General features: G+C 41.4%; 1 protein-coding gene and 1 long non-coding RNA gene across 7 annotated transcripts in view; one reads left to right on the top strand and one right to left on the bottom strand.

The window, feature by feature from the left end:
* Positions 1-3,369, bottom strand: part of AICDA (activation induced cytidine deaminase) — a 61,052-nt gene extending 57,683 nt beyond the window's left edge. Inside the window, exon 1 of the mRNA XM_070741843.1 lies at positions 3,302-3,369. Within this exon, the coding sequence (XP_070597944.1) occupies positions 3,302-3,309 (8 nt within the window). The 5' untranslated portion in view covers positions 3,310-3,369. The remainder of the gene's footprint in view (positions 1-3,301) is intronic.
* The window catches only part of LOC139161969 (uncharacterized), a 71,245-nt gene extending 64,415 nt beyond the window's left edge, over positions 1-6,830 (top strand). For all 6 annotated transcript variants that reach the window (XR_011558210.1, XR_011558207.1, XR_011558209.1 and 3 more), the window contains 2 exons: positions 5,350-5,509; positions 6,261-6,830. This is a non-coding gene — a long non-coding RNA (uncharacterized lncRNA). The remainder of the gene's footprint in view (positions 1-5,349; positions 5,510-6,260) is intronic.
* Positions 6,831-14,025: the final 7,195 nt, after the last annotated feature.

Here is a 14,025-nt window from a genome sequence, read left to right on the forward strand (position 1 = left end):
ATGCAGGTCCATGGGCAGAAATGAAGCTGCATGCACAGCTCCAGCTGACCGGTGGCAGTCACTTCCTGGATTACCAGTCTCGGCTCAGCTCTCTTTTCCCCCCCTCCTGCTGCTGCTGTGCGTGCCTCGCTTTTTTCCTCTTTCCTCCTTCCTGGCCTCAGACAAGCTTCCCTCTCTCCGGCCCGGTTCCTCTCCAACCTCACACGGCCACCTGCTGAGGTCAGGAAGGAGGAAGGAGGAAAAAAGCAAGGAGCGTGCAGCAGCAGCAGCAGGGAAAAAAAGGAGAGTCAAGCCGTGCCATGCCAAAGCAGTCTGGGCTGTGGTCTTTTTCCCCTTGTGAAGCCCTGACTCTGCCCACAGCTGAGATGAAAAGCCATTGTGCAGCAATAATAACCTTGTGACTCTCCCCCGGCTTTCTGATATTTTTAAATCCACCCCTCCCGTCCTCCTCCTCCTCCTCCTCAGAAAGCGGCAGGGAGGCCAGCATCGGTAGGAGTTGCGGGGGGGTATTTCCTCCCCCATCTTTTCTCAACAGCTAATCGGCACCTGTTCATCTAGCTACCCAGCCTGAGGCGTGGGGTGACCCAGGAAGTAGAGCACGGAAAACGCAAAGCAAATTTTCACCCCAGTGAGCAGCACTGCTGAGATTGTAAATCGAGGACTTAACAGTTCACTTGAATGATGATGATCATTCAAGCCACTCCCGCCTGCTCACATGGCCAGCAAACCACTCCTACCCATTCACATGACCAATGAGCCACACCCACAAAATAAGCCACACCCACAGTGTGGCAGTAAAAATTTTGGCTGCCCATTACTGAATGTAGGCTGCCTTGAGTCACCATGACTAGGCAGTAATATACATTTTCTAAATAAATAAATAAACTTTGCAGGGACACAGCTCTTAAAAAGAGCTATTAAAGAATCTTTGTGTCCCATTATGAAGACGAGATTTAATTTAACTCAAGAGAAAAACTATGTCCTTGCTGTAAATTGTAAAGAAATTGCTTTGAATTATGGAAGCTTTCTGATGGATGATCTTGAGAAGATTCAAATGGGTTTGGTGCTTTTCAAGGATCTGACCCCAGAACTATACATTTCAATTAATGAATGTCAAATCAAAACATACATTTGCAATTAAACAAAGTCCTTTTAAGATTATTATTTATTTCATAAAACTCAGAGCTGCATTTTATGTAGGACTGAAAAACAGTAACTCATTCCAATGTATGCTATGAGCCCTATAACTAAGTAGAGTATACATAGAAATCATGTACCCCAAATATAGTACAGAATTTCAAAAGGCTATTTGTGCCCAGTTTTAACTAGGAAAATATTAATCATGAGGAATTTGTTAAAATTATTAATAAATTAAAAGAAATGAGTTCTCCAATGAATATTGGGGGGGGGAACACCCTCAAAATAAACAGAGCCTCCCCTTCTCGAGAGAAATAAGTTTTAAAATGGAACTCAGATAAGTGACATATTCCCCATCACTTCCTAGGTTTAAGTGGAACTTTGACAGCCGAATGTTAGGATTGCTTCAATTTGAATTCCTGTATTGAGCAGGGAGTCAACTGGCATCTTCCAATTCTTATAATTGCTTGGTGAATGTCCAGATCTACCAAAATTTCATTCTTTCCTGAAAGAATAATTCTCATAGAGTGTGTGGGATGAGACAGATTGCTGGGAATAGAGGAGTATTTGAATAATAGCATAAATTTTCAATTACAAAATGAGATCTGGTTTTGTGCTTGTTATAGACATCATAGGGCAGTGATGGCAAACCTATGGCATAGGTGCCATGGGTGGCACTTGGAGCCATATCTTCTGGCACACAAGTCATTGCCCTAGTTCAGCCCCAATGTGCACTTGAATGCCGGCCAGCTTATTTTTGGCTCACAAAGAGGCTTTGGGAAGGTGTTTTTGGCTTCCAGAGTGCCTCCAGAGTGGTGAGCAGGGTGCTTTTACCCTCTGCCAGCTTTAGGGAAGACTTTGGAGTCTGGGGAGGGTTAAACATGAGCCTACTGGGCTCCCCAGAAGTTTGGAACCAGGTCGTTTCTGGTCTCCAGAGGGCCTCTAAAAGGCGGGTGAAGCTATTTTCGTCATTCCCAGGCATTGATTTATGAGTGTGGGCACTTGCGCATGCATGATAGTGCGCGCACACACTTTTTCAGCACCTGGGGGGGGGGGAAGGTTCATCATCACTGTCATAGGAGATCTATTTTTTCATACTTGCTATTACATTCAATATAAAGAAATCTGGCAATTAAGGGATACTTAATGAAAGCTAGTCTTCTCAGAAATAATGCAAACACTTATATAAGGGTTGAACTGTTTCATGAATCATATTATGATTTTTTTGAAAGAACAAAATTATAGCTAATTATAGATTCCACATCTAAGTATATTTTTGTAAGCCATCCCGAGTCTGGAGAAGGGCAGCATAGAAATCCAAACAAATAAATAAGTTAAATAAATAAATAAATAAATAAATATATCATAAAAAGAATCTAGAAGGCAGTGTCGTATACCAGTTGTGAAAAATCAGTTAGGTGAAAGGAGCATTATTCATGTTTAAAATCTATTTATTTAACTAAAATGTTTTAAATTATAAACATTTAAATAACCTATGCTACAGTTCCATTTTACATGAAAGGATGTAGATAGATAGATATTTATGAATAGCTCAGATTCAAAAATGTTACTCAGAAGAAATATGCACACAGGACAAGAGCAGTTTTCTGTCTGTCACTGTGAACAGATATAGAAAATTTGAACTTAGACCCACTCATCTTAATAAATTTATCTATTTCTTTATTACAGAAATTTATCATAAATCTTTATTACAGAAACTCTTTCTGATTTAGGAAGTTCTGAATTACACAAGACTCATGTGTCAACTAAATTCATCTTAGTAGGAAAGGTACCAAAGTTTAACGATGTCTCTCTTCTTTTTCTCTTGTCCTACTTGAATCTCTCCTTTTTTTTACTTCTATAAAAAGGCAATGAGGTGAGAGAAATATTTTTATAACTTTCTTGAACTAATTGCATTAAAAAACAAAGCATAAAGCCAATTATGTGCAAGAAAAATAGAGAAACCTTACCAGAGAAAAGACAAAAACAATGACAGAAAATAATTGTCAAAAAAAGAAAAAAAGAGCTAGTGGCTTTAGAGAATTGATTAATTATAGGAAGAAGCCATTTGGAAAGCTGAGTCAGAAGGGGAAAAACAGTAAATTCATAACAAGTGAATTGATGGTTTTAGCAGTGTGCCCAGGGGCAGAAGGAGTGGGTTTACCTGTCCATGATTGTACAGGGTTGTTGTGGGGAAGCTCTTTGAGTCACCAAGCACCACCAATTCTTTGCCTGAGTATCCCTTTGACTAGAAATGAGAAGAATCAAGAGGTGGGTGTTTTCCGTAGCTCTGAACCCTGTTTAAAGTTAGTCTTTCTGAGGTGGAGTTACACAGTTCACTGGAGCTGTTTGCTCCCATGCTGAGGTATTTGATGTTGATTGGTTCTTTAGCTTTGAATGTAATCAATCTCCCCCATCCATACACACACACACACACACACACACACACACTCATATAAATACCATAGATAATAGCAAATATACCTAAGAATGTAAGAAGAACCCTGCTGAATCAGGCCAAAGCCCAACGAGTCCAGCATATCTCCGGGACCACCTTCTGCCACACAAATTCCAGCAACTGATTAGGTCCCACAGAGTTGGCCTTCTCTGGGTCCCGTCGACTAAACAATGTCGTTTGGTGGGTCCCAGGGGAAGAGCCTTCTCTGTGGCGGCCCCGACCCTCTGGAACCAGCTCCCCCCTGAGATTAGAAATGCCCCCACTCTCCTTGCCTTTCGTAAACTCCTTAAAACCCACCTCTGCCATCAGGCATGGGGGAATTGAGACATCTCCCCCAGGCCTGTACAATTCATGTATGGTATGTTTGTTTGTATGTCTGCTTTAATAATGGTTTTTTTTAAATGTTTTTAAATTATTAGATTTGTCTTGAATTGTTTTATTGTTGTTGTGAGCCACCCCAAGTCTACGGAGAGGGGCGGCATACAAATCTAATAAACAAACAAACAAACAAACAAATAAATAAACAAATTCTGTGTCACACAGTGGCCCACCAATTGTACCTGGGGATCTTGAGCAGAAAGAGAAGGCAAAACCCTCCCTTTCCCTTGACCCCCAACAAATAGTACCCAGGGGAATCTTGCCTGCCTTAACCAACATAGAGGCGGCACTTGGACATCCTTTTCAATAACCACACTTGGCATCCATGAATTTGTCTAATCTTGCCTTGAAGCTATCAAGGCTGACAGCTGTCACGACCTATTCTGGAAGTGAATTCCATTAACCAACAACCCTCTGGGTGAAGAAATATTTCCCTTTATTTGTCCTCACTTTCTTACCTATGAGCTTTAGGGAGTGCCCCCTCGGCCTAGTATTGTGTGATAGAGAAAATGTTTTTCTCTATCCACCTTTTCTATCCCATGCATGATTTTATACACTTTGATCAAGTCACCTCTTAAGCGCCATCTTTCAAGGCATTGCAACCTGGTTTTATAAGGGAAGTGCTCCATTCCCTTGATCATACTTGTTGCCCTTTTTGCACCTTTTCCAGCTAATAGTTATAGCAAAAAGGTTGAAATGCCTAAGTTTCATTTCCAGCTTATCCTACCAGTTATGTCTTTAGCTATTCTGATTATATTAGATGTTATCATTAATTGAATACTTGCAACACTTTGTCTATCAGAAAATAGAATAAAACTTTGGTACCTAAGATAACAGTTCAGGATGGCATATAATCAATCAGTCACACCTGGAGAGATCGTGGAAAAACAGAAATAAATTCCAGACATGGACCAATTGCACTTTCATCCAAGAGAGGTTTAAATTTCTCACACCACTGTTCACTACTGTATGGGATAATGGGACCTTTTGGAAAGACCAAGCTGTTTTGTAGCTTTTTCTTAAAGTCTTGAGAACAGGTTCCTCCTTGCTGGTGCTTTTATTTTTAGGGCATAGAGTACATTTTTCAAGTATTTGCAGTCTCATAATACATCAACACCTTCAGCAAGTATAGACACAGGAACTACAAAAGAAGAAGTTTCACATGGGCTGTATTTTGTATGTGATGGCATCTGGGAGAGAAAAATTAATCTTTCCTCCCTTTGTGCTGACAATTCTGCCAGTAATAACTGCAGTTTCTTTATGTAATTAGAATTTAATTTTTGAATAACATGACTTGTAGTTTTTGATATTGTTAAGAAATGATATTGTCTCTCTGAATAGAATTCCCCCCCCCCACATTGTCTCCCAACTCCCAGATTCTTGTTTGCCGTCTACTGAAATGACTGAACTTATTGGATCCATTGATCGAAGGAATTTTAAAAAGGCATTAAATGTGGTCACAAATCTTTCCAAGTCTTGCCTAAGAGTATAATTTGGCTAGTCTGGCCTGACTATATCCAAATTGTAATGTCACTGGTAAGGATTGTTATGCTTTCCTTTCTTAAAAAGATTATTGGGGGGGAGGGGGGAGTCATAGATAATCATTTTAAACATTTCATATGTATTTTAAAATGTATTTGTAATTGCAATTTATCTTAATGTAACATTAGAAATGATGGAAAGTACGATTACAATTTGCTTTAGATCTCAGTTTCAAGATACAGTGCTATTGTTAATTCTTTTATAATTATTTCCTTTCTCTATTCTTTATTGGCTAAATGTAATTGGACAACCAAATAATTTGTCTTTCGTTTATCTGCTCTTAGTGTAAATTAAAAAAAAACCCAAGATACATTCATTAAGAATCATAAAGTACAACATAAGGTACAAATAAGCAATCAGGAAACAATCAATATCAATATAAATCATAAGGATACAAGCAACAAAGTTACAGTCATAAGTGGGAGTAGATGGTTGATAGGAATGATGAGAAGACTAATAGTTATAGTAATGCATCCTTAGTGAATAGTTTGACAGCGTTGAGAGAATTATTTGTTTAGCAGAGTGATTGCATTCAGGAAAAACCTGTTCTTTGTCTAGTTGTCTTGGTGTGCAGTGTTCTATAGCATTGTTTTGAGGGTAGGAGTTGAAATAGTTTATGTCCAGGATGTCTCTTTTTGACTCATGCAGTATACAGGTCCTCAATGGAAGGCAGGTTGGTAGTAATTGTTTTTTCCTGCAGTTCTAATTATCTTCTGAAGTTTGTATCTGTCTTGTTGGGTTGCAGAACCAAACCAGTTATAGAGGTGCAGATGACAGACTGATCCATTCCTCTGTAGAACTCTATCAGCAGCTCCTTGCACAGTTTGAACTTCCTGAATTGGATTGAGGTGCATCAAGAGGGAATTAAAATGGTGATATCTAGCAAATCTGGTACAAAAACTTTCTTGGAGGAAGACATTAATTTTTCCAATCTAAAGTTGCACATATACTGGAAAAGTAGAAATGTGGTTTTTGTTGCAAAGAAAACACAGATTCTTCTACCCCTTCCACCAGAACTACCTGATTCTCTTGGATATTGAATTTTTGAATATGATGTTCCTCAGAAATATTTACAATAGTATCTTTTTCTGGCTACAACTTATTTGAGCACTTCCATGTCAACCAAAGTAATCTGCAATGTCATACATTTTTTATGTAAATGATGTTTCTATGCGATTAACAAATTAAAAGTTGGAATATGCAAAAGAGAAATGTAGATTTTTAAATAAATTAAAAATATCAATTATCATCAGTAGTGCTAAGTGCCTAATATAAATAAATACCATCATAAATATGGGACACTTTTCCATATAATTAGAATTTATTTATTTATTTATTTATTTATTTATTTATTTATTTATTTATTTATTTATTTATTTATTTATTTATTTATTTATTTATTTATTTATTTATTTATTTATTTATTAGATTTGTATGCCACCCCTCTCCGTAGACTCTGTAGAATTGCCACATTAAGGGTCAACTTTAATATTTCATATTTAATTATTATTAATCCTTCAGAATGTAATTTTGATCCTCAGATTTATTTGCTGGACATTAGTACAATCCAAAGATGTCCCTGCATCAGCAGAGAAAACTTGGTTCTCCAAGTTCTTACTCCTGGGATTCCAGTTATTTTTATGAAAAACTGCACTGATATGAATGTGTTGAGCTATGTTGTAGACTCAACCAAGATGTTCTAAAGACAGGATAGGATCCCAAGAGGTTTTGGTACAAGACAGACTGCTTGATTCTTAAGAGAAGCCCTTTCATTACTTCAGTACTGAGGCAGCATTGGTAAATCGCTCCCCTGATTTTGTGAATGGGAAACCTTGAAAAAGCAAAAATCTTGTTAGGCTAGAAAGTCTATGAAAGTTACTGTCTGCCACTAAAAAAAAGAATCAGTCCATGACTTCTCATCCCATTACTAGTTGCCTGCATTTTTTTCTGGGGCACCTCCTTAATTCTCCTTGAACTAACACTTCTCCTTCTAGTATTAATTAAGGAAAAACTAAAAAAAATCAACACCAAATACAACTAAATCTAAGACAAACACTAGGAGGGAGAGGGACACATTGACTCTTTTAATCAACAGGAAGTAGTGCAATCTGGTTGAAAGATATAAATAGCTGTTTGTTTTCCACTCATCACCTTGCTCAGAAATCATATTTTGAATTGACCGCTTTCAGCTACAGTTGGCTACATTTTAGCCGCATCTGAATATTCACTTCCTTTCCTCTAAAGTGAAAACTTCAGTTAAACTTTCTCCACTTGCTGAAGACAAAATGGGGAACCGTGATTGCAAGTTGCAAATTCTGCTCTATGGAAATTAGCACAATGCAGAATGTATTTCAGATATAGATCTACATTTTTTGATTGTTCAGAACTATTTTGCTCTACTAAAATAAAATAATGGTAAGCATTCAAATATCCAAGGAGCATCAAAATATGGAGAGCTGATGTGAGGTATTGGTAGACACTGCAAGACCAGTCATTCCTCCTTGTTTCCCAATCCTAACTCACATGGGAGTTATAAGAAAAGTAGGAGGATGCTACACACAATGCTATGCATGATGCCTTGAAATCCTGTTAAAAAGGCAGGATATAAATAAAGCAACCTAAAAGAGAATTCATCTAGTCAGTCCACAAAGCCCATGAAATAGAAAATATTTTCCTACAGGATATATACATCTGTCCATTTCCCAGTGCAGAAGCACGAGATACAATATAGAACACAGAATATTGTTTGTTTGTTGGATTTATATGCCGCCCCTCTCCAAGGACTAATAGAATTGGAACAGAACTTGGAGGTCTTCTACTACAAACCACAATATGCAGATGACCTTCATTCTGGAAAATGTCCAATCGAATAAAGTGTTCTGTTTCTCTGGGGCACTGGGATGAAGAAGCTTCTCCCACCACCCAGAGAAAGCAAAGGCTTTATTGGTTCTGGATTGCCCCAAGAGTGAATAAAGTGTTCTGTTTCTCTGGGCACTGGGACGAAGAAGCTTCTCCCACCGCCCAGAGAAAGGCTTTATTCACTCTGGATTACCCCAAGAGCGAATAAATTATTCTGTTTCTCTTGGGCACTGGGACGAAGAAGCTTCTCCCATCACCTAGAGAAGCAAAGGCTTTATTCCCTCTGGATGGCTCTGAGCGAATAAAGTCCAGGCTACGGGTTGCTTTGTGCATGCCCAACAGCAAGTGAATGAGCGAGCAGGAGGAAGAGAGGAAGAGAGGGAGGGGCTAGGCAGGAAACATAAAATTGAATTTGGTTTACTAATAGTTTGACTTGATATACAGTTACATTAATAGGAAGACAAAAGTACCCGGCCCTAGAGCTCCCAGGGCACTTCTTTATCTCCATTACCTTTCATGGGAGGGAAATTTAAAAAAAACTATTAGAAAGAAAAGATAATATGCTCCTTGTATTCTGATTAGCATAAGCCTATGAAACTTGTCTGTCACAAATAATTCCTTTCATCCCTCCCTCATCAGTATGAAGAAATGGTATAGAATGCTTGAAGTAAGATAATAGCAGCTTTTATCCCTGATATGAGCGAGAGAGGAAAATGTTTTTTTTAAAAAAAAATCTGTAAAATTGGTAGTTGTTTGGATGTTCCTTAAGAATTATTACTTCAATAGGTTTTGTATTGTGTACATTTATATATATATCTGTAGCGGCAAGGAGCAGCACATGCCTCCCATACACTCGGTGTGAGGCTGCCTCCCATACATGGTGCCAGAGACAGAAACCCAGGTGGGTGAGAGGGGGGAACCTCCCACTCCTTTGACTGAAAGGCTGCTGCTGCTACCTGCTTCCTCTTCCTTCCCATGCTGAAGGGCTCACCTCTCCTCTCGTTTGCTCACTTTGTAGCCAGCACCTTTCCTTCACTATGGTGACTCCTCGGTTTGGCTGAAGCCAAGTTGATTCAGCCGGGGCAAAGTGCCCCCTTTTGCCTTTCTACGCCTAGATGCTCTGGGAGGCAACTTTGTGCCAGGTGTGTGGGAGGCAGCGTGAGGGAGTCACCACAGCAAAGTGGTTTATTCCCTCTCCAAGTGCCCAGAGAAAGGAAAACTCTCTGTTCACTCTGTACTGCCAAAGCCTCCTTAAGCACCACGGAAAGGCTCCTCTAGCAGCCCAGAGAAGCCCCAAATGGCCAGGATTAAAGGGGGAATGGCAGAAAATTGGCTGGACCTTTGTGCCGCTCTCAAATTTCCTGGGAAATTTTTCCTGTCTTGGGTTCTTAAGTAGAAAATGTTTCTTAAGAAGAGGCAAAAAAATCTTGAACACCCGGTTCTTATCTAGAAAAGTTCTTAAGAAGAGGCGTTCTTAAGCAGAGGTACCGCTGTATATAAATATGTGATCTAAGTAAAAGTGAGCAGAAAGCAAACTAGATGTGCTTGGAAATATACTTCCCCTCCCATCTGTTTGCCAATCAGATATTTAACAATTACTACTAATCCATTTGAACACATTTAATTATTCAATTCTTTCTAGTTTTTTTCTTATTTTTCTTATAAACTCTTAGTTCTCTTTATAATCCATAGAACTATATCTTTTTTAAAATGGTAATTTTATTTAAGATTACAATTTACAACAAAGTAACAATTTACAAAGCAGTGTATCTGTAGAGAAAGACACTCTTAAAGTAAACTTCTAGGTTCATTGTTCAAAAATATTTTTAGTATGTGCAAGTCACATGATTATCAAACCACTCCCATCTGGTCACATGGTTGCCTTCCATCACATTGCCATCAAGCCACACCCACAAAATAAGCCACGGCTACAATGTGACAGTAAAATTTTTGGCTGCCCTATACTGAACCAATCCCTTTTAACAGGAGATGTTCCTGATGATTGGAGAATGGCCAGTGTTGTGCCTATCCACAAGAAGGGCAGTAGAGAAGAAGCTGGTAACTACAAGCCAGTTAATTTGACATCAGCTATAGTTAAAATGATGGAGATTCTACTCAAAAAGAGGATAAATCAGCACCTAAAAACCAATAACTTATTGGTTCCAAACCAGTTGGTTCCAAACCAGCATGGCTTTACTGAAGGCAAATCATGTCAGACTAATTTCATTGATTTCTTTGACTATGTCACAAAGGTGTTGGATGAAGGTGGTGCTGTGGTTATTGCCTATCTGGACCTCAGCAAAGCCTTTGATATGGTTCCAAATAAAGAGCTGGTAGATAAATTAGTGAAGATTGGACTTAATCCCTGGATACTTCAGTGGATTTGCAGCTGGCTGAAGCGGGTTGTTGTTTATGGTGAGTATTCTGAGCAGAGACTGATTACAAGCGGTGTGCCACAAAGATCTGTTCTGGGTCCTATTCTTTTTAATATGTTTGTGAGCGATATAGGGGAAGGTTTGATAGGGAAGGTTTGTCTATTTGCCAATGACTCTAAAGTGTGCAATAGGATTGATATTCCTGGAGGCATCTGTAATATGGCAAATTATTTAGCTTTACTAGATAAATGGTCAAAGCAATGGAAACTGCAATTTAATGTTTCCAAATGTAAAATAATGCACTTGTGGAAAAGGAATCCTCAATCTGAGTATTGTATTGGCAGTTCTGTGTTAACAGAAAACATCAGAAGAGAAGGGTTCAGAAGGAGTGATTTCTGACAGTCTCAAAAAGGGTGAACAGTGCAGCCAGGCAGTAGGGAAAACAAGAAGAATGCTTGGCTGCAACAAGTAGGAAGAGGGAGATTGTGATAACACTGTATAGAGTGCTGGTAAGACCACATTTGGAATCGCCAAGAAGGCCTCAAGAGTTGTTAATCTAATCCTAGGTTCACCTGGTGCACCAGTTGTGGCCCTATTTGGACAGTGAGTCATTGCTCACAGTCGCTCATGCCCTCATCACCTTGAGGTTCGATTACTGCAATGATCTCTACACAGGGCTACCTTTGAAAAGTGTTCGGAAACTTCAGATCATGCAGAATACGGCCACGAGAGCCATCGTGGGGCTTCCCAGATTCGCCCACATTTCTACAACACTCTGTGGCCTGCACTGGTTGCCGATCAGTTTCTGGTCACAATTCAAAGTGTTGGTTATGACCTTTAAAACCCTACATGGCATTGGACCAGAGTACCTCCGGAACCGCCTGCTACCGCACGAATCCCAGCGACTAATAGGGTCCCACAGAGTTGGCCTTCTCCGGGTCCCGTGGACTAAACAATGTCATTCAGAGGGCCCTAGGGGAAGAGCCTTCTCTGTGGCGGCCCTGGCCCTTTGGAATCAACTCCCCCCCGGAGATTAGAACTGCCCCCACCCTCCTTGTCTTTCGTAAATTACTCAAGACCCACCTATATCGCCAAGCATGGGGGAACTGGGAAACCTCCCCCAGGCTTTTATATTTTATGTTTGGTATGTTTGTGCTGTTTGGTTTTAAATGATGGGGTTTTCTATGTTTTTTCCCTTTTAATATTAGATTTGTTCTACTGTAACATTGTTTTTATTATTGTTGTGAGCCACCCCGAGTCTTCGGAGAGGGGTGGCATACAAATCTAATAAATAATAATAATAATAATAATAATAATAATTATTATTATTATTATTATTATTATTATTATTATTATTATTATTATTATTATTATTCTGCTCTGGAAATCTCACACTACTTACCAGAGCTTACAAATCTTTCGCCAGACCCATCTTAGAATACAGCTCATCTGTTTGGAACCCATACCACATTTTTGACATTAACATCCTCGAAAATGTCTAAAGATACTTCATCAGAAGAGCCCTTCACTCCTCTACCCAAAACAGAATTCCCTACGAAACTAGACTTACCATCCTGGATCTTGAAAGCTTAGAACTACGACGCCTTAAACATGATCTAAGTATTGCCCCCAAGATCATATGCTGCAATGTCCTGTCTGTCAAAGACTACTTCAGCTTCAACCACAACAACACAAGAGCTCACAACAGATTCAAGCTTAATATTAACTGCTCCAAACTTGACTGTAAAAAACATGACTTTAGTAATGAAATTGTTGAAGCGTGGAACTCATTATCGGACTCCGTAGTATCATCCCCTAACCCCCAACATTTTACCCTTAGACTATACATGGTTGACCTCTCCAGATTCCTAAGAGGTCAGTAAGGGGCGTACATAAGCGCACTAGAGTGCCTTCCATCCCCTGTCCTATAGTCTCTCCTATATGTCGTATTTCTTCTCTACTATATCCTCTATAACAGAGGTCCCCAACCGCCGGTCCGCAGACCGGGACCGGGCCGTTGGGGTTTTCCAGCCGGTCCGCGGCGCCGCTGCCCTCCCGGCAGAGGACATTATGCAGGACAGGGTGGGGCGTCGGGCAGGGCGGGGAGAATCAGGAGGCTCCTTTGGCGGCTGGGGGCTGCCTGGCTTTGAGTTTTTGGCTGGAGGGGACTTAGGAAGGTCCTACTTCTCCCCCCCCCAGCCAAAAACTCAAAGCCTATCTGCTGGATACGGGCGATGAGTGGGAGGAGCGGCGCCGAAGCCGGTGGCTGTGGCAGCTGCTGCAAGAGGCTTCCGCGCCGCTCTGTCCCACTCATCGCCCGTATCCAGCAGATAGGCTTTGAATTTTTGGCTGGGGGAGGGAGAAGTAGGACCTTCCTAACTCCCCCCCCAGCCAAAATCACAAAGCCAGGCAGCCCCCAGCCACGAGGTGCCCCCTCCCCTTCCCTTTCACACGCAGCTTCGGGCCCCCTGAGCGTGTGCAGAGCGCCCCCAGCGCCGCCCCAGCCGAGAGACCCCTGCCCTCCTTTTTCCCGACCGGACGGAGCCTGCCGGGGGGGGTGTCCCACGCGGGGCGCCCCCTCCCCTCCCATGGAGCCCTGCCCTGTTTGGTGCCCGCTGGCCGGGCAATGGCCTCCCTCCCTCCCTGCCTCGTGTTTGCAGAGCTCCGCCGGGCAAAGTTTGGATGCCTTCTGGGCGCACGCACACATCCACACCTCCACCCCCCCGGGAGGAATTCGCCCCCTGCCCAGAATTGGCCAGCCCAGCAACGCTGCCCTGCTCCCTTCGGAGGTGCAGAGAGGGCGGGGAGAGGAATTTAACCCCGAAAGTGGCCGGGGTTGCGCAGAAATTCCCCCAACCTTCGCTGGTTTCGGGCCAGGGAAGAGGGGGCCGTGTTTACCTGGCTGATTCGGGGATGAGAGACCACCAGGAGCTCCGCAAGGCTGCATGACTTGGATTGGCAAGTCCGAAAAAGACCCCCGGGATGGGTGAGTGGAGGGAGAGGGAGAAAGAGAGAGGGAGAGAGGGGGAGAAAGAGAGAGAAAGAGATAGCAAGAGAGGGAGAGAGAGAAAGAGAGAGGGAGAGAGGGGGGAGAGAGAGAGAAAGAGAGGGAGAGGGAGAAAGAGAGAGGGAGAGAGGGAGAGAGGGGGGAGAAAGAGAGAAAGAGATAGCAAGAGAGGGAGAGAGAGAAAGAGAGAGGGGGGAGAGAGAGAGAAAGAGAGGGAGAGGGAGAAGGAGAGAGGGAGAGAGGGGGGGAGAAAGAGAGAGAAAGAGATA

This window comes from Erythrolamprus reginae, chromosome 2 (assembly GCF_031021105.1).
Source record: "Erythrolamprus reginae isolate rEryReg1 chromosome 2, rEryReg1.hap1, whole genome shotgun sequence".
Lineage (NCBI taxonomy): Eukaryota > Metazoa > Chordata > Lepidosauria > Squamata > Dipsadidae > Erythrolamprus > Erythrolamprus reginae.